At 36.9% G+C, this 18705-nt stretch overlaps 1 protein-coding gene across 1 annotated transcript in view; it reads right to left on the minus strand.

The window, feature by feature from the left end:
- Positions 1 to 257: 257 nt before the first annotated feature.
- LOC104158058 (USP6 N-terminal-like protein) overlaps positions 258 to 18705 on the minus strand; it is a 55341-nt gene continuing 36893 nt past the window's right edge. Inside the window, exons 6-12 of the mRNA XM_009695617.1 lie at positions 16278 to 16387; positions 13548 to 13596; positions 11065 to 11185; positions 5944 to 6038; positions 3246 to 3311; positions 3057 to 3156; positions 258 to 439 (exon numbers count right to left, since the gene is read on the minus strand). Of these exons, the coding sequence (XP_009693919.1) occupies positions 258 to 439; positions 3057 to 3156; positions 3246 to 3311; positions 5944 to 6038; positions 11065 to 11185; positions 13548 to 13596; positions 16278 to 16387 (723 nt within the window). The remainder of the gene's footprint in view (positions 440 to 3056; positions 3157 to 3245; positions 3312 to 5943; positions 6039 to 11064; positions 11186 to 13547; positions 13597 to 16277; positions 16388 to 18705) is intronic.

The raw sequence follows: 18705 nt of genomic DNA on the forward strand, positions 1-18705 counted from the left end.
ATTTGAAACCTTGATATTTAATCTTCTATCCTAAAGATTTTATAAATCCTAGTAAAATTATCAGAACATGGGATGTTTTAAAGCGTTTTGCTATTAGCTTACAACCACTAAACAAAACACCAAAAAAAGAGCAGGAAATGAAAGGTGTTGACTTTAAACTGTAAACGCAGTGATGAAGCAATAAATATCTGTGCACAATTTTTAACAACATGAATTAACACTTTAAAAATGGACAATGTGTGAATAGCTCAAAACATCTAAATCTGCATATGTACAAGTTTCTTACCAGCTACTGGTAAATCCAGCTTTGCTCGTTTCAATTCTGATATAGAATTTTGGAGCTGGTCTATTACAAAGTCATCTTCATAGAAGAAATCCTTGGCTAAAGACTCCTGCAGAAATTCTACAAGCTCTTCCATTTGTAATTTCATCAGATGCTCTATATAAGAAGAAAATATTATATATTAAAATCTCTTGATTATGAACATTGGCAAATGTACTTAAGATACTAGATGTTTTTCTTTTCAAAGTAGAATGAAAAACACTTATTAATTAAGCAGATAACAGAATTCTACACCAGAAAGCTATAAAATGCATTAAAAATTCACTTGCAAATCAGCATGGAAATGCTTTCTACTTATCATTCTCTACTTAGGACAATGTTTTCCAAGAAGGGGCATCTTCAGAAAACTAACTACAAGTCACCCTACTTGAGCTTTCTTATTTCCAACAGCTTCAGGTCTTTATTTTTCAGCTTGTATTCTCAACTTACAAAACTCTGCTGTAGATCTGTACAACATACGTCACCTCTCTTATTAAGAGCTTTGAAAAGTAGTAAAACATTTTTAGAACTGATATTTACAGAATCCTCATTCACAACTGAATTAACTTCCAATGAAACAATGATGGCAGTTCACACTTTAGAACCATTGCTTCAGGCTCTCTGAAAATTCAGGTACTTTTTTCTACCTCAATCAAATTCAGGTCATATTTTGAAAGTCATTTGACAGTTATCGCACTATTTTTCTTTCCTTTTTTTATATAGCAGTAAGGCCATGTTTCCCACACAAACCTATCTGGCTTGCAAGGCTGTAACAGCATACCCATGTAGCTTCTTTACACAAAGTATGCCATCAAAAGTTCCAGAATGTACAATTTCTATACAGAAACCATAAAAAAACAGTTTTTGCACAGTAATAAAAATTCTCTTGGCAGGTATTTCTCAATGGCACTTTGACTGGATAGCTATACCGTCAATGTTTTTAAGGGTAGAACAAGGGACTGGAAAACAAATCAGAAACCATCTTCTGCCACCTTCTCTGCCAGTCCTCTAATCTCCTCTCTGTTGCCTTAAGATACTCTTGGTGTTTTGATCATGGAGGAAGTTGCTACATACTTGCTAAGCAAGCAAACTTGCACTCAGACTTTTTCCTCAGGTCTTCCCATTAAAAAAACAGTAGTGAATAAAAAAAATTTTCAAGTAGAGGTCTATTTGCAAACAAAAAAGAGAAACCAAAATGCTAAGCCTAACGATTTGCCTCTAAATATTTAGCTTTCTCAAGTACAATAATTTAAAAAGTAACCTTTTTCATTTTTCAAAGCAGTTTATGGATGAACTAATGAATATACCCCAGTAAGACAGTGAGGTAGTATCACCACAGCTCAAGGAGGGTAAACTAGCAAGCAAATATAGACATCAATTCTGCAAGCTCCATGCAGACCTCTAAAATCACAAGAAGTTAAATGATTTTGCTAAGAAAGCCAAAGTTCCAGAGTAAGACTGTATCAAACTCAAGCTACAAGATATCATCCTGAGAAATGCTCAAGTATATTTAGAAACTAACACCCATCCTCAAAAGCTTTTTGGATCCTTTGGAATTCAAGGTGCTAAACCACTTTGGGGAACCAGGCTTTGAACAATTCTGTTCAAAATCTCAAATTTTACTTCACCCAAAGGTAAGAGATGGAAGAGAAGGCCACCATGGCAGACTACAGAAATTCTGAATTTTAATTACATTCTTGGACAAACAACAGTATAAAGACAGACACACACCGGTGATTCCTCCTTGCCGAGTTGTCTGTTGATAAGAGTTTCGGGTATTTAGTGGCATACCCTGGATTCTTTGTGCGCTTTTTTGATTAACTTAAATCCTGTAGGGGCTAATAAGCCATTTCCAAACCACGGAACGACAACATTTTGTCCCCATTGTTTAATCAGCAATACAGCTCATCTCATGTCAATGTTTAAGTAACTCCTACTGAAATAAATATTTCTGTTTGGCAATCACACTGTATTGGGTCTGGCTGAGATGGAGTTAATATTCCCCATAGCAGCCCTCATAGTGCTGTGCTTTGTCTTGGTGGCTGGAAAGGTGTTGATGCCAGCCCGGTGTTTTGGCTACAGCTGAGCAGTGCTCGCAGAGCATCAAGGCTGTCTCTCCAACATTGCCGCCCCCACCAGTAGGCTGGGGGTAGGCAAGATCTTGAGAGGGGTCACGGCCAGGACAGCTGACCCCAACTGACCAAAGGGATATTCCACACCATGTGACACCTGCTCAGCAATAAAAGCCATGAGAATGGAGGAGGAGAGGGGGCACTTGTTATTATGTCGTTTCTTTTCCAGAGCAACCACTATGGTAATGAAGCTCTACTTCCCAGGAAGCGGTTGGACATCATCTGATGATGGGAAGTAGAGCATAAATCTTTTGTTTTCCTTTGCTTCTCCGTGTGGCCTTTGCTTTTGCTTTATTAAACTGTGTTTATCCTGACCCACGAGGTTTTTTTCCATCTTTTCTCCCCCCATCCCTGTCCTGCTGAGGAAGGGAGTGATAGAGTGGCTTGGTGGGCACCTGGTGCCCAGCCAAGGTCAACGCACCACGTGCACACATTAGTAAAACAAAGATTTTTATCTTTTTGTGCATAAGGAAAGAAAAATACCCATCAGAAATAGCATAAGGCAAATAGGAAACTAAGATTTTCACACAAGGTCAAGCTACACTAAGAACAAAACCAGCTGAATCTCTGTTTAGCATTCAAATGTTTGAGAGATTTCTTACTTCTGTGTAGTTTTAGAATTGTGTAAGACATAGCAGTGAGAATCCGCTCTCCTTCAAGTATGTAGATATCCCATATCCTGAGGCTTAATGTAAAGGGAGTCTGCAATGAAAGAATCAGGCAACACTGTGAAAACAGTCTGTCGCAAATCACAATTAAAAACAGAAACAGAAAATGAAAAACATACTCACACGATCAAGGAAACACTGGAAAAACCACTTTGTTGTGTAAAAGCTAGTGGACATATCCTGGGAGTCCTGTAAAAACAGCAGAAGTTTAAAAATACTCACAAAAATCAAGTAATGCTTTGTACTGTCCATGAAAAAAACATTTTCACCCTGAGGTCAATGTACCTTATATTCACCATAAAGAATTAATTTAACTACATGAAACATTATTACTTCAAACCAACAAATACAACTTCTGTCTTTTATACTATCTCTTCATCAACTTCACCACCTGAAGAAACACGCATTTGGAGATGCCAAGGTATTAACACATCTTAGATCTCCATCTTATTCTTGGGACAGAGGTAGCAGAGGATTAAATCCTCTCTCAAGAAAATAAATCAATATTCTGGAGCAACCAAAGTTCAGGCACTGGGTCCATTTAAGTCTCTCACTTCTCTATAGCAAGGCTGCCAATTCATGCCAAAGGTTGAAAAGATTTTGTGACAAGAATATCTATCCACCAGAAACCAGCCTAAAACGATCAAATTCTTCAAACATAGGACCTCAAAACAGCACTTAGACTGACAAGGAATTTCATTCCGTAACTAAGAGCATAGATGGTCCATCTGGTATGTCACTCCATTCAAGGATGGCTAAAGCTTCTTTGCAGTTTCATGGTGCTCTTCAAAGTTTGTTGCACAGTTAGAGGAAAAGCCAAAGTAAAAGCTGAAAACTTAAGAAAGTCTGAACTTTAACATTGGGATAACATCATATTCTATGCTTGCCACACTCAGCTCTTCCAAAAATTTGAAGTATACAAACACCGAATAAGCAATGGACCAAATCCCTCTGGTTTACCTGCAGGCTTTACCTTCATCTTTCAGCGAGTTAAAATGGGCTCAGCTTAATGATACATTAAGAAATATGGAAAAATAATTCTTAACATAATTGAAATAATCTTTATGAGATTTTCATTTTGAGAGTCTTTAAAAAAAAAGCAGACAACAAAAACCACCTTGTTTTGAGATTTTTCTAACCTCTAAGAATGACCATCAGCCTACTGAAAGAGAGAGATAATGGACCATGCCTTTCCCTGATAAAAAAACCTGATTGCTATTAAATTTAATGCCACTAAACCAATGCATACAAAAGTAGAACTAAGTTCTGATTTAAAACTGAAAAGAAAAATATATAATAAATACATAGAGAGTGAATGGTTTGTGGATCCCTCTAAACAAGTGGCCAAGAACTCCCTCAGAAGGGAGCTATCAAAGCATTTTATTTAAATTAGCTTTTTCAGCTACTAAAGCAACTTTTTGCACTTTTCTGAAACTTTCTTTTTCAAGGCAGAGTAGGGGGAAGATGGGGGACAGATGACAGAAAAAAAAAGTTCTTGATTATTAAATGCAGTAAGAAGAGGTATATAAACAACATACAAAACTTAATAGTATGCCAGCCTTAGGTTGTATCACCTCAATCACATATAATTATTTTTTCATTTTTAGAAAGTATAAGGGCCTTTTACTATTTGCTGTTAAAACCATCCAATCTTCTTGGGATTATCCTGTATTTGTTCCTGAAACATGACAACCTCAAAAATGAGAGTAAGACTATATTTCTAAACAAGAATCATCATCTTGCATGTCCTGTAAAAACTAAATCCACAACTTTCGTTTCAGAGCCAAGTTAGTTTCAGAACTGGTCTTGATTTTTTTTTTTAATATGATAAAATCATCTTGCATGACTAATTTTGACTCGACCTTTTAACAGAAGAGTGTTTTTTTTCCTAACCACATCTGCTTATTTCAGTGCTGAGCAGGTCTTACAGCATGTTGTTAAAAAAAGACATTAAATTCTATTTTATAATACAACAGGCACACATTAGATGTAATTCATCATTGCTAAGGTCTGCTCCCAAATTGTCTTTTTTTCTTTTTCTAAGTAGATAAACATACCAAACAGAAAATAATATAGTCCTGGGAAGGTAACGTTTGCAAGCAGCTATCATTCTTAGAAGATGTTGCTGCAACTCAGCATCTTTTACACTACCTTTTAAGACTTGAAGATGGATTCTGGCAGAACTAATGTGATTGTAAAAGAAAATTATTGATGACTGTTTGAAAGTCATTTTTTCCCATTAGAAAAATAGTTTGTTCCTTAGAATAAATACAGCCAATATTAGCAAAAAAATAAAGACCATATTATTTCCTATTTAAGAGCATTAGAAGAGATAACACTCAACATTTAGCTTCATGAAAATACTGCTCAGTATGTGCAAATTTTATAAGGACCATTAAGTCCTCTTATAAAGGTTATTTTTTAAAAAGAGATTAAAACTGGTTGGTTGCACAGCACCTCTGTCCAGAGATGAGCCACAAACCCATACATACAATAAACTCTTGATAAAATGTTTTAACATCAGCTTGCTATACAGCAGTTTGCACAAGGCCAGGCAGAAGCACCACATATATTCCTTAACTCAGAGATCAAAAGTGAGACAGACATTCAATTTAATTACTCTTAGGATACAATTTTATCATAACTCTGCCAAGGTGCACCATAACTTTGTCTATAAAGAAAACAACAGCACTTCTGCCTCTTAGAGCTTTGCATTTTTTTCCGAGGGTTGAGGTATTCTTAACCTAGCAGGTTAACCTGAACTGAAAGGAGGTAGCCAGTTGTATATTAGTATTTCTTTTATTGCGACAGAAATACTTACCAAATGCTGCTTAAGTTTGGACAAAAATTTTTTCAGTATTTTGTCATGATGTTCTTGAAATCTCAACAGTTTTGGAAAACCAGGAATAAAAAAACCTAAGAAAAGAAGTTGACGGTGTAACAGGTGTATGTACTACAAAAACGACATTAAAAAAATGCACTCAGAGCTCTGAGAACATTATCCTTCTATAAGACCACTGGATCTGAGCAGATACTCATAGCAATATTACGATGTCCACATACAGATATGCATATACTCCTGCCTAAATGACTACAGAAAAACATCAATATGCTCCCTTAGTGACTATTACTAGGTTAGTAATGGTAGATGACAGCAGATCCATCAGTCCTACATCAGTCTATCCACTAAAAATCATGGTGAAACAAAATTTATAATTATTCTTTAAAAAAAAAAAAAAAACCAAAACAAAAACACCACATACAAAACCCCACAACCCATACCAACTTTTAAAAGCAAAACGACATAAATCAGCATTATGCCCAGCACATTCATGATAGAAGGGTAAACAGCACAGGCAGCTACTAGAATGGTCTGCACTGAAGAAAAGACCATAAAAAAAAGACAAGAGGGATACTCTACCAAGACAAATATCATTAATATATAGTATAAAATTATGAGCTCACACAACTAAAACTAAGGGTATATAAAAAAAAAAATCTTGAGTAGTTTTAGTGATCATACACTGCAAAAGGAAAGCACTAAGATCCCCTTCCAATTAAGTTATCAGCAGAGTTAAAAACAAGGCTCAGAGCAAACACATACTAGCCAAAAAACTTGAAACATAAAGGAAAGCTAGCACAGCAACACAGCAGGAAAAGAAACCATTCAAAGAATATCCTTCAAAAAGCTGAAGCTGTGTTCAAATCAGAACCCAGACATGATCAAACACTGGCAGTATAAAAATGTGAGAAAGCAAGTCTTCCCCAAAAAAAACAACTTACAAGAGACATTAAAAAAAAAAAAATACTAATAGACCTATTTTCAAACACCTTGGAAGCAGAAAGGCTGACATAGAATTTGTAGGTTTAACAGTTTGTGAAGTTTTTTAGAAGTGCTCAGAGAAGATGAAGTCAATACTAAAAACAAGTTAAATTTTTGTATGGAAGACACTAGGGAGGTTCCCAAGTCAGAAGCCAAAACAACTCTAAAAGAACTCAAAGACAAACCAGCTGAAACATCGATTCTATGAAACCTCTTGCTTAAAACACCAGGAGTCTGGAAAGTGGCTGACATGATGTTTTTCTTAAACTAGTTTTCAGTCCAGTATCTGTCCAATATTCAGGTCAATACTCTGAGAAGAAACCAACAGAAACCATAATAAAGAAAGCTGGGGTAAGTGGACGTCCAGATAGATGCAATGCAGAGAAGAATCAACATGGTTTTTACAAACAGGGGTCACGTCTCTTAAATCTACTGGGCTTCCTTGAAGAAATCAGTGAGTGTGTAGGCACACAGGGCAGTGGATATTGCCTAGCTGACTTTCCAAAGGTACTTAATAGGTTCTATCACCAAACTCGCTTCATCTCTTCAGTCCACCTCCTAAACCCGTTAATCCAATTAATTAAAAGACAGTAGAACAAAAAAGGAAAAAGGCTTCACCCATGAACTTGCATAAGAGTTTGTCCTGAGACTTAAGCTATTTGACAGGTGCCATGCATCCACACTGTGAACAATTAGTCAAGTCCTAGCCATCCTAAAAGAGTACTGGAAAATCTGGAAAAGGCAAGAAGTTGCAGAAATTATCAACCACTTCTGTGTCAAGAACAGATAAAAATGCTATGTCTGATCAGCCTGCAGTAAAGAAACGGCTAAGGGGAAATACCACCAAGTACCACCGGTGAACACATTACAATCATTAACTGTCTTCTCTAAGGCAAAATCCAGAGGGCATCATCAAGAAACCATCATGTGGCAGAGTCAAAACAAAAGTGGAAGAACAATCCACAGTCAAACGCAATGAATTATTTAAGGAAGAAAATTCTATTGGAGATTATTAAAGACAAAACAAATTTTCATCTCAAGAAGTTCCTCCAGAAATTCTTTCAACCTCTAACACATTTTCCAGGAGGTATTAATCTTTGGTTGCCTTATTCTCAGACGCTTCACTGAGCATCTGTTGTTGGTCACTATCAGAGACAGGACACTGGGTTAAATAGGTCTAGTACAGCAATTCCATATTCTTAGGATTAAAAAAAGGCTACAAAAAACCCCAGCAGTCTTTACCTGTGAATGCTAGGCAGTATGGAAAATAGAACAAGAAGTATGGGCCCACAGAACACATGCCACTCAAAAAAAAAAAGCAACATAAGAACCACTAAAAAAAGTCCTAAACCAGAAAGCAAGCTCTTTCTAGTTACCAGTTTGCAATTCAGTGCATGGCCACTAAGCTACAAGATTTACTGTCTCAGATTCACAAAGGTTTAGTATTTCATAGATACAACTGCACATTCTACCATATTTAAATGTTAGCTTGCACATTAAGAAATTTTACTAATATAGGCGAGGTGTTTGGTTTTTTTCCTTAATGTAAACAGTTAATGACTACATCAAAGCTAATTAGCCATCATCAATAACATTCAAAGGTGCTTCTTCCATGGAAAGTTGCTCTTCCAATTTATATACACCAACTTATTACCTTGAATTTTTAAGACTACAGAAAGACAAATGGAAAGACCTTTCAAAAACCTCGGTAATTTTCAGGGTCAGATACCTGCATTTTATCGTTTAGAGACTTCACATCATCCATACAATATGAAACATCAGAGAGGCCAAATGCATCCCTTGATTTCAAGTAGTGTCATTCTAGAAATTAGTCTGCCTATGTATCTGAGACACATGGGTTGCACCCAAAAAGCATTCCAGACTTCCAGATCACAAGTAGAAGAAAAAAAAACAGATTAAAAGCCTTGTCGGGACACACGCACACACACACACTTCTAATCTTCCTGCTCTTGTCAATATGACTCTAAATTACTCATCCCACTCCTATAATTTCCATAGAGAGATGCTCATTTCAGAGAACTGTCTGATGGTCAGTGTCATCAAGAGTAACTATAGAAGTTTCCCTTCATGAATATCATCAATTTAGAATTAAAATTATTTAGGCTTTTAAAAGTTGGCAAACAGTGCCTGAAAGTACTTTCCTGAAAGAACAACACAGGAAAAGTGCAAACAGTTATATGACATCAGTTAAGGCAGTTTTGAAGTTTCCCGTCCAGAATCTGCAGTGATATTTACAATAAAAATGCACTGTGGCATAAACTCATTTAAAACATATACATTCAAAGAATCACAGGAAATCTCGGTTGGAAGGGACTTCCACAGATTATCAGGTCCAACCTGCTGAAAGCAGGACCTTAGATTGAGTTGGAAACATTTATTAAATGATAAACTGGGAATATCTAAGTTATAATTAAGGGTTTGTCCACTTATCTATAAATGCAAACTTCCTTAACCGATGTTGCCAAGACAGTTTCGATGTGTGTATAAACCTGTGGCGTGATGGTTCGTATGCCCTGTGGAGTAACTCGTCAAGCCCTGGGCTACTCAAAGTTCACTCCTTCCCTCTCTAATCATTTAACAGGTGCGTGTTCTGTAACTGAGGGTGGAAAGGAGAAGGGAAGGAACGGAGGAGGGAGAGGGGGAAATCTGAATGGAGTATTCAGTAACAGCTATGCAGGCAGTGCACAGACTCCCATATGTACACAAGTGACACATCTGCCTGTGTAAGTCCATCATCAGCTACCAGATGAACCCTCTCGTTCATCATAGCAAGTTCAAATGATGACTACAAAACCCAGCTTGAGAAATTCGTGTTAACAGTTCTCCATTAGGATCACATTCCAAGTTTAGGACTCTCTCCTGTTTTAAAAAAGGTGACATGGACAAAACACTAAGACATAAAATCTGGAAAAAGATTTAAAATCCTGTTTAACAGTCTACGGCATCTTAAAAGGGCAACTATGCCCATGCAAAGCTCCCATGTATCAAAACCAGATCAACTGATTTGGTATATAATGAGTTGATTTAGACTTATTCTCCAAAATTTTTAACATTTTCTATGCCCTTTGAGGAGTTTAATATTCTACGTAGTTGTATTTGCACAGTCGTAGTTGCATAGCTCTTATTATTAAATCTATAGATTTTTTTTGTAAGACGCTTTCAGTCTACTAGCATTGTGTAAAGCTCCAAGCAAGTCTTTGACTCTTGATTACTTCAAAATTTCACTTATGACACTGATCCTCAAGTCAGACTGCATTTTTTTTTAAAAAAGGCAGTAGCTTTGCAGAAGTATAAACAGAAAAATAATCAACTAGCACTTCATCTTGGAGGTGAAGAACACCCAGGAACACTGAAAGCCAGGGAATGAAAATATCACAGTATGAGAAAGGCTTAAGCAGGGAAAAAGAGCTAGACTTTGTTGGAAATTTGCTAAAAAGCTCAAGTTCTAGCTAATATTTACTTTTTCAGGCTTCCAAGAACTACAGTTTTTCTGAATCACCCCATCACTAATATCTACAAAAGATGCTGGAATTCCTGGAGTTATTCCACACCAGTAGCCATGGAATATTCATAGATCATAGTAAATTTGGCATGGAAAGAGAGAACTACCAATAACATAAAAGTAACAAGACCGTAAGAGCAGGAAATGCCGTGTGAGGCAGAGATAAAACCAAAAAATACAAAGTTAATGCCGAGATACAAGTCATTTTTTTACTATAGATTCCTGTCCTGCCAGGTGATAGCACAAATGCAGTATTATTTAACACATTCTGTATTAGATTCCCACTACTATTTTATTGCGATATAGATGTCTACATAACCAGCTTTCAACTGGTTACATTCCCTGAGAGATTAAGATGAAAGGAAACCATTTGATTTTCATTAAGAACTATTTGAAAGATATCACATATAAAAACAATTACTTACGATCACAGGTGAGAGCTCCAGTAACATCTAATAGTCCCCCAGTATAAAGCTCCTATTATGTCTTATTTTGACTATACAGACAGAATAGCATAGTTGCATTTTCAAATAATTTACAACTTCAATAGGGCGGTTTGAAACCTAATATATACTAAGGGACATGAAACTCCATACCATGCATAGCATGCTTTGGACCAGAAAGAAGTTTCACCAAGGCCCAGAAGGCATCCTCTTCATTCATGTACATAAGGAGTAAAGCTGTGATCTGGCTCATTCCCTGACAGTATCCAACTTCCTGAAAATCAGACAATGAAAATATTAAAATGCTGAAAACAAAAGCTTCAGAGCCACGAGCTCTTAGTTTTTCCTTGAGCTAGTAGAGGAAAGAGGATACCTGTCCTGATGGCATACGTTCCCTAATGATGACACCACCAAATGCACTTAATATTTAAACATTTAAAATACTGATAGAAGGGATGATGCACAATCCTCAAACTGAAAAATAAACTGCAAGTCTTGATTGTTCATTAGAACTCTACTGATGCACAAAATCCTTGTCAGTACCAATAATTTCAAGTAACTGTATCATCTTATTCTCTGAGTGGCTGTGTTTTCCATTTAGTTGTAATTTGGTTTTTTGGGGGGGAAGGGGGGTTTACTTTTGCTTTACAGTCAGGGCACCATCTGATAAACACAGGACTTTTCAAGAGTGATGTATAACTATAAACCTGCTCAAGTGTAGCAGCCCATAACAAGCAGAAGTAATAAACCCAAAGAAAAAAATTTTGTTGTTCCAAAACTGAACTTGAGTATTTCCTCTGCTATTAAGTTTTACTTTTATGGCAGGAACCAACTGTCACTATCATTTAGCTGCTCAGATAACCCCACTGATAAAGTATTTGTAAGGACAATGACTTAATTGTTGAGTAAGTTTTTTCAGGTTTACAAGTTCTTAGCAGAACTTTGCTCTAGAGATAAAACCAAAGCATACAAAAAAACCAACTGCTATACATTAAGAGGAAAAATGTAACAAAATAAGTGCAAAATAAAACTCTCATTGCAGTATTTCCATTGTTACACTTTAACAGTTGATTCTAAACAATATTTTTCACGCAACTTGAAAATACTAGACCAATGTTCTATAGGAGACATGTAAAGGTCATTCCAGAGTTTTATTTCTCGGTGTGTCATGGTTGCTTATAAAGAAAAGCTTAAGACAACATAACAAGTGAAAGACAACAAATTCCAGCAATATAAGTTCTTTTATGGGCCAACAATTGTGAGGAGACAGAAACTGAAACAGGACAGAAAGGCTACATTTCCTAGAACTTTGAAAAATGAAACAAAGTGACATTTAATTAGAGTAAGTGTCTAATTTCACTTTCTTCTTCTTCTTAATTTTACATATTTTTACATTGAATTCTACGGACCTACTGATGGATACAAAATCAAAGATGTACAAAAATCACAGAACCATAGAATAGTTTGGTTGGAAGGGACCTTTAAATGTCATCTAGTCTAACCCCCCTGCAATGAGCAGAGACATCTTCAACTCAATCAGGTTGCTCAAAGCCCCGTCCAACCCGACCTTGAACACTTCCAGGGATAGGGCATCTACCGCCTCTCTGGGCAACCTGTGCCAGTGTCTCACCATCTTCATCGTAAAAAACTTTTTCCTTATATCTTCTCTGAATCTGCCCTCTTTCAGTTTAAAACTATTACCCCATGTCCTATTGCTACATGCTCTGCTAAAAAGTCCCTCCCCAGCTTTCTTCTAAGTACTGGAAGGCTGCTCTAAGGTCTTCCTGGAGTCTTCTCTTCTCCAGGTGGAACAACCCCAACTCTCTCAGCCTGACTTCATAGGAAAGGTGCTCCAACACTCTGATCATCTTCGTGGCCTCCTCTGGACTCGCTCCAAGAGGTCCATGTCCTTCCTGTGCTGGGGACCCCAGAGCTGAAGGCAGTACTGCAGGGGGGTCTCACCAGAGCAGAGTAGAGGGGCAGAATCCCCTCCCTCGACCTGCTGGTCACACTGCTTGTGATGCAGCCCAGGACACGGTTGGCTTTCTGGGCTGCAGGCACACATTGGTGGACCATGTTGAGCTTCTCGTCAACCAACACCCCCAAGTCCTTCTCCTCAGGGCTGCTCTCCATCCATTCTCCACCCAGCCTGTATTTGTGCTTGGGATTGCCCCAACCCATGTGCAGGACCTTGCACTTGGCCTTGTTGAACTTCATGAGGTTCACGCAGGCCCACCTCTCAAGCCTGTCCAGGTCGCTCTGGATGACAGCCCTTCCCTCCAGTGTGTCGACCGCACCACACAGCTTGGCAAACTGCTGAGGGTTTGTATACAGTAGTAGTATAAAAACTCCAGCACAGCACAAATTCATTATTCTTATTAGACACAATACTTAGTTTCAGTCGAACCGTATGCGCTGTTCAGTCTATCTAATAAGGCACTCATAATCAAGATGCTTTATTTTAACTTTAGCTCAAAACATGTCAACAAACAAGTAATTTATTTCTATGCACGTCCAAAGGTGTCTGAAATGTTTGTTATGGGTTTTTTAGGGAGAAAGAAGACACAGAATTGCAAGTTATTATCTTATGGCACGTTCAGAGAAACCATATTTAAGTGTGAAGGTACACAACTTACCGTATTATATATGGAATATGCAGCTAAAACATGGAATAAAGATTGTTGCCTGGAGAAATAAGAGTAGAAAAGGAAAATACTATAATATTGTCTTTTGCAAAAACAGAAAAACACAAAAGTAGTGAACTATGTTTTGGAAACCTGTTTCCCCAATTTAACTTGTCTAGCATTAAAGAACAGGTCAAACCACACTTTACAATGATATGCGCTTCTGATTTCGAACTAACATTATATTTAGCACTTTTCTGATGTTTTATATGTTGAAAGGTTTCAAAAAATACCTATAATACTTTGAGAAGGCAACGGTGTCGGATCATCATTTTTACAGACAGGTAAAGTGAAACATAGGATGGGCTACATTGCAAACACGGATTTCTCTGAATGCCAAACTTTAAACAACCCAGACCTGATTTCTGTGCTTGCAGAACATCAACAGTTGTTACTAATTTCAAACAGATGTAGAAGAGTTGAAATACAAAGCAGACACAAAGGTGTCTTTATCTTGGCATCCAAATTAAAGGCTGCTTTACTGACTGCTACTGTCAAACTGAAGAAAAACACCACCAACTCTGATTCGCCATCCTATGCTCAGTCGTCCAGAGTGTACTGATCTCCGTGTACTTCAGAGTTAGAATTACAAAGAGTTTTGTATAGGTCCTTTGCCTTCCATAAAAAGTCTAACTTCTGAAGGTAGCAAGACCATTAAAAAAAAAAAGAAAAAAAAAGGGGAAAAAAACAACCAAACAAAAACAAAACAAAAAAACCCCCCACCAACCAAAACAAAAGCCTGTTCTTCTCAAATTGGGATATCAAAGTAATAGTGAAGAGCTCTCATAATGAACTTTTAAACTCATACCTACCTTTTGTGACTTGTTGGGGACAGAAATTGGAAACCTGATTGCCTACTTTCATCTACAACAAAAACTGCTAACATTTAACTGCTGAGTTTTGTATACTGTCCTTTTTCTGTCCAGTGAAATTCCCTCTGCCTTCCACTAATCAAATGAATAGAAATAGATGTTAGCACGTTAAAAAAAGAAAGCATAAGGAAAAAGCTGAGTATTTTCTATTGGGAATATAATGCATACTCAGAGAATTTTTCCAAAACATCTAGATTATGCCATTTTCGTTTGCCCCCTTGCAGAACTGAAACTTAGCCATTCTTCAGTAACCAAAGTAAAACATAATCTAAACTACTAGATACTAAGTTGTAGTCTTGTATTACAAGAACAAACTAAAAGGTCCCAAAGGTACACAGGAACCTTCTGTATCTTCAGTTGACCACATGAAACTGAACATAAGAGCTAGATCTCATTCATAGTAAGAAACACAAAATAATGGTAATTTTACTACTCTTCACACTAGATGATACCACTAAAGACCTGTAAAAGAATGAACCTTCAAAGACATACAGTCTACTTAAAAGTCAAACAAGCTATTGATTTACCCAAGGGACTTAACTTCATTGCTATGTGAAATGATTTCTGAATTTTTCATCGAGGCATCACTGGAAATGCATAATATATGTGCAGTAATTCCAAGATCTATTCCAAGTGTGAAATTGCTTTATGCAGCCAAAGGCTTTCCTGTGGGCTCTGAGGGCACACTTACAACACAGCTACAGGGACTGGAGCTGGCTCTGCTTGTGTTAACCCCAAATTGATGAGGAAGCAAGCTTCTGCTAACACTTAAAATGTGTGCATAAAAACTAACTGAGGCCCAGAAGCAACACAGTCATTTTTGCATGGCACTGTGTCAGTGCTATCAAGAGATGAGGCACGTCAGCTCAAGCATAGATAGCACTGCACAAATATATCTGAACTACAATGGCTGCACAGAATAGCTCTCAGCTTGGGAATTTCTGCTTTGTACTCCATCCTGTGTTGCAGTCATCAGAGAAATTCCCCTAGAATTTTTGTTTTATTATCACATTAAAGTTGAAAGCTCTTTGAGTATTGCTTTTTGAAAATAGCACACTACTGTAGAATCTGCCTTGGAAAGAAAAGGAGATTAAAAACTGAACTAATACAGTCACAGAAGGTAAAAAAATACCCTATTCATCTCAGCAGGGTGCTGATGCTGCAAGCTAGCTGATGTTCGTATCACTATTTATTTTATTATTAAGCATTTTTAAGGATGACAGCTGCCTAATATTCCCCATCCAATGACAGTAAAAAAAACCCCAAACTATAACATTTTGAAGAAGTCCAAAAGCATTAAAGCCTACATTTGTAAATAATTAAATGCTCACATATAAAATACTGTTTTATTTGGTTCTGAATTAGATACTAGGAGAAGAGGAATATAAAATCCAAAGGAACGCTGAAATCTCTGGGAAGATAAAAGTTATTAGAGATGCAAAAACTTATTTTGGTTTTGAAAATATATAGTTAAATAAAATGATTGCATAATAGATCTTAATTAATTTATTAGCTTGGAATTCCCATGCTTTTGTATTTACAATATCTGAGACACTTTTTATTAAATATGAAATAAGATGAAAACAGTTTAGAAATTGTTTTTTTTGGAATGCTACTGACCACCTCATAGTGAGGGAAAACTGTTTGGAAGTGACCATCTGGTTTTGCGGTAGTAACGGCAATTATATCACTGCACATAGACAATCCTGCTTTGAAAGTTTGGAGTTTACATTCAATACACTTGCATAGGTTGAGGCAGATCAGAAGCCAGCTTTATGAGAAGCAAAACAAAGCCTTTTAATTTACTTACTTAACACCGTATCTGTCTCGAAACATGATATGATCTCTGTATGTTCGATTTACATCAAGATCAATTTGCCTAATATCTGGCGAAGACCCTCGTGCTTGACACTTCAATTTCTGGGAAAACAGTAAAGAACAGAAATTAAGTTTAAAATTGTGAACTCTAAAATAGCAGAAAACCCGCCTGACTGTATACCTGTATTAAAGCATTTGCCATCTAATGGTTTAAACACTTAATATAGAATAGCAGCTCACAAGGTAACGATTTTAACTTCCAAAATATGCATATACATATATAAATTCAATAGAGTCAGACACAGTGTCACACAGTATAGATGTAAAAAGACTAATCCCATAATACACATTTTTGTGACACACCATTCACTTCCCATATTCAAGGCTATGTTTCAGCTTTTCAAATTTCTAATTGCCATTTCTCAGGTAGGCACGTCACTGAAGACAGACAGAAAGTGAATTTGACCACTCAGGAACAAGAACCTAAGATGCAAGGGCTCCAGACTGGACTTTTAGCAAATAATTTAGTGTGGTTTTCATACTTTTCCCTTTTCTATAAGCAGAAGTAATAACTACATACGTGCCAGCTATTATCTAAGTATAGATAATGGACATTTCTCTAGTCATTTCCTCTTTCTTTCTGTTCTAATCTAATTCAGTTGTAGAATACCTCTACTTTAGCACTTGATTTAACATTTTATAATTAAATCCAATTTTGCAATTGAATACTTAGGAAGCCTGCGCAGGTCAGATTGCCATCTTATTTTTTGCACTTAGAATAATTTTCTCTTGACGGTCATTCATTCATTCTCACTTCTGTCCCTAAAAGGTGAGTCTGCAAGACATTTCTAACTGGATTCAACATGGTATTTTCAAAACATTACATCTGAGTAGGCTTTATTAGAGAATACCACAGAATCAAAAGGTAGAACTCTACGGATCCTGGTTTCAAGAAAACAAAAAGGTTTAAACAGAAAAATAAGAAAAACAACGGGATCAAACAGGGAAAAATAACATCCATTCAGTCTGTTGAATACACCCAGAAGCTTCAAGCACATCAGGAATTACCTGTAAGTCATTGAACCAACTGGTGGCAGACGTTAACCAACACAACACTAACCACAATCTCAGCTCCGTGCACCTTTCAGTATAATTTAAAGTATAATTTAAAGTACTAACATCCAGAATGATCTCTCCCCCACACAGACAGAAAGGAAGCAAAGAGAAAATTCATAGTTTTCAGGTGGCATGAGGACATAGAGCTCATGTTTTGTTGGACTATAGGAAAAGAAGCACCCTGAGTCCTTGCCATCATGGGAGCTTCCAGCATGAGTGAAAAGAAAGGGTACCTAGAGTTTGAGAAATGGAAAAGGCAGAAGATTAAGAACTGGTAACTGCCCTGCACAGAGGACTGAAAGAAGCTGTTTGACCTGCAGCAAATATGCACATTTTCCTTCTAATTTTAAGGTGTGCAATTTCTAAGTGACACTTGTAATGAGGAGTGTTAATATCACTTCAGGAAATGGGAAAAATGGAGAGCAGTAAAATGAGCTTATCACGAATGAACAAGCTAGGATAATGATGGAAGAAACTCCTTCTGCTCCTATACCTGAACTACAAACACTTCTTTGTTTTGCATTGAGCACTAGATGGCATTAATAATTTCCAACGACGAATTCGGAATTTTTAAATGCTTCTAGTTTTACTCAGTATTCTTTCCCACAACTACATTATTCAGCATGAACTCTGTTTTATCTCTTTTGGATTTGCCACTAGTCTTACTTACGAAGTTAAACAAAACAAGTCAGAAAGAGCAGCCTGTCAGACTAAAGAGCAATAAATAATTTAAGAGGAAGACCACAGACACCAAAACTTAGATAACATCAATGCCAACATTGATCTTCTTTCATGACCTTACAAGATTCCTTGTCAACTCAGACCCAAAGTCTCAGCTCCAGAAAAGTGTAATTAGAAAACGCCAAAAATCAAACAAACAATGCATTTCCTTGAAACTCTGGACACTCTCTCTTTAAAAGGCAGTGAACATTTAAATTCTTACGGGGAAAAATTCAAAAACTTTGCAATACTAAATTGCCTTTCTGTTAGCTAAACTCTCCCTATAATCCTTTAGCTGAGAGAGAGACAGAGAGGAAAAGACAGACATTTAAAGGATTCCATTCCCCTTCTGCCTAGCTTACTAGCCTGCACATGAACCTTATCTCCTCTCATGGGTCTGAAGTTTAGTCTGATGGCCATCAGCTGTATTCACACTCACGGAAAAAGTAGAGTTAGTAGGGAAAAATTTAGAGGAACATAACTACAATAATTCAGAGGTTGCTTTAACTGCTACTCAGGGTGAGAATGGGGGCTCGGGTGGGGGGCGGGTAACACAGCTATTTTCTTTATATTCTAAGTAGGAG

The sequence above is a fragment of the Cariama cristata genome, unplaced genomic scaffold, assembly GCF_000690535.1.
Source record: "Cariama cristata isolate BGI_N322 unplaced genomic scaffold, ASM69053v1 scaffold9982, whole genome shotgun sequence".
NCBI lineage: Eukaryota > Metazoa > Chordata > Aves > Cariamiformes > Cariamidae > Cariama > Cariama cristata.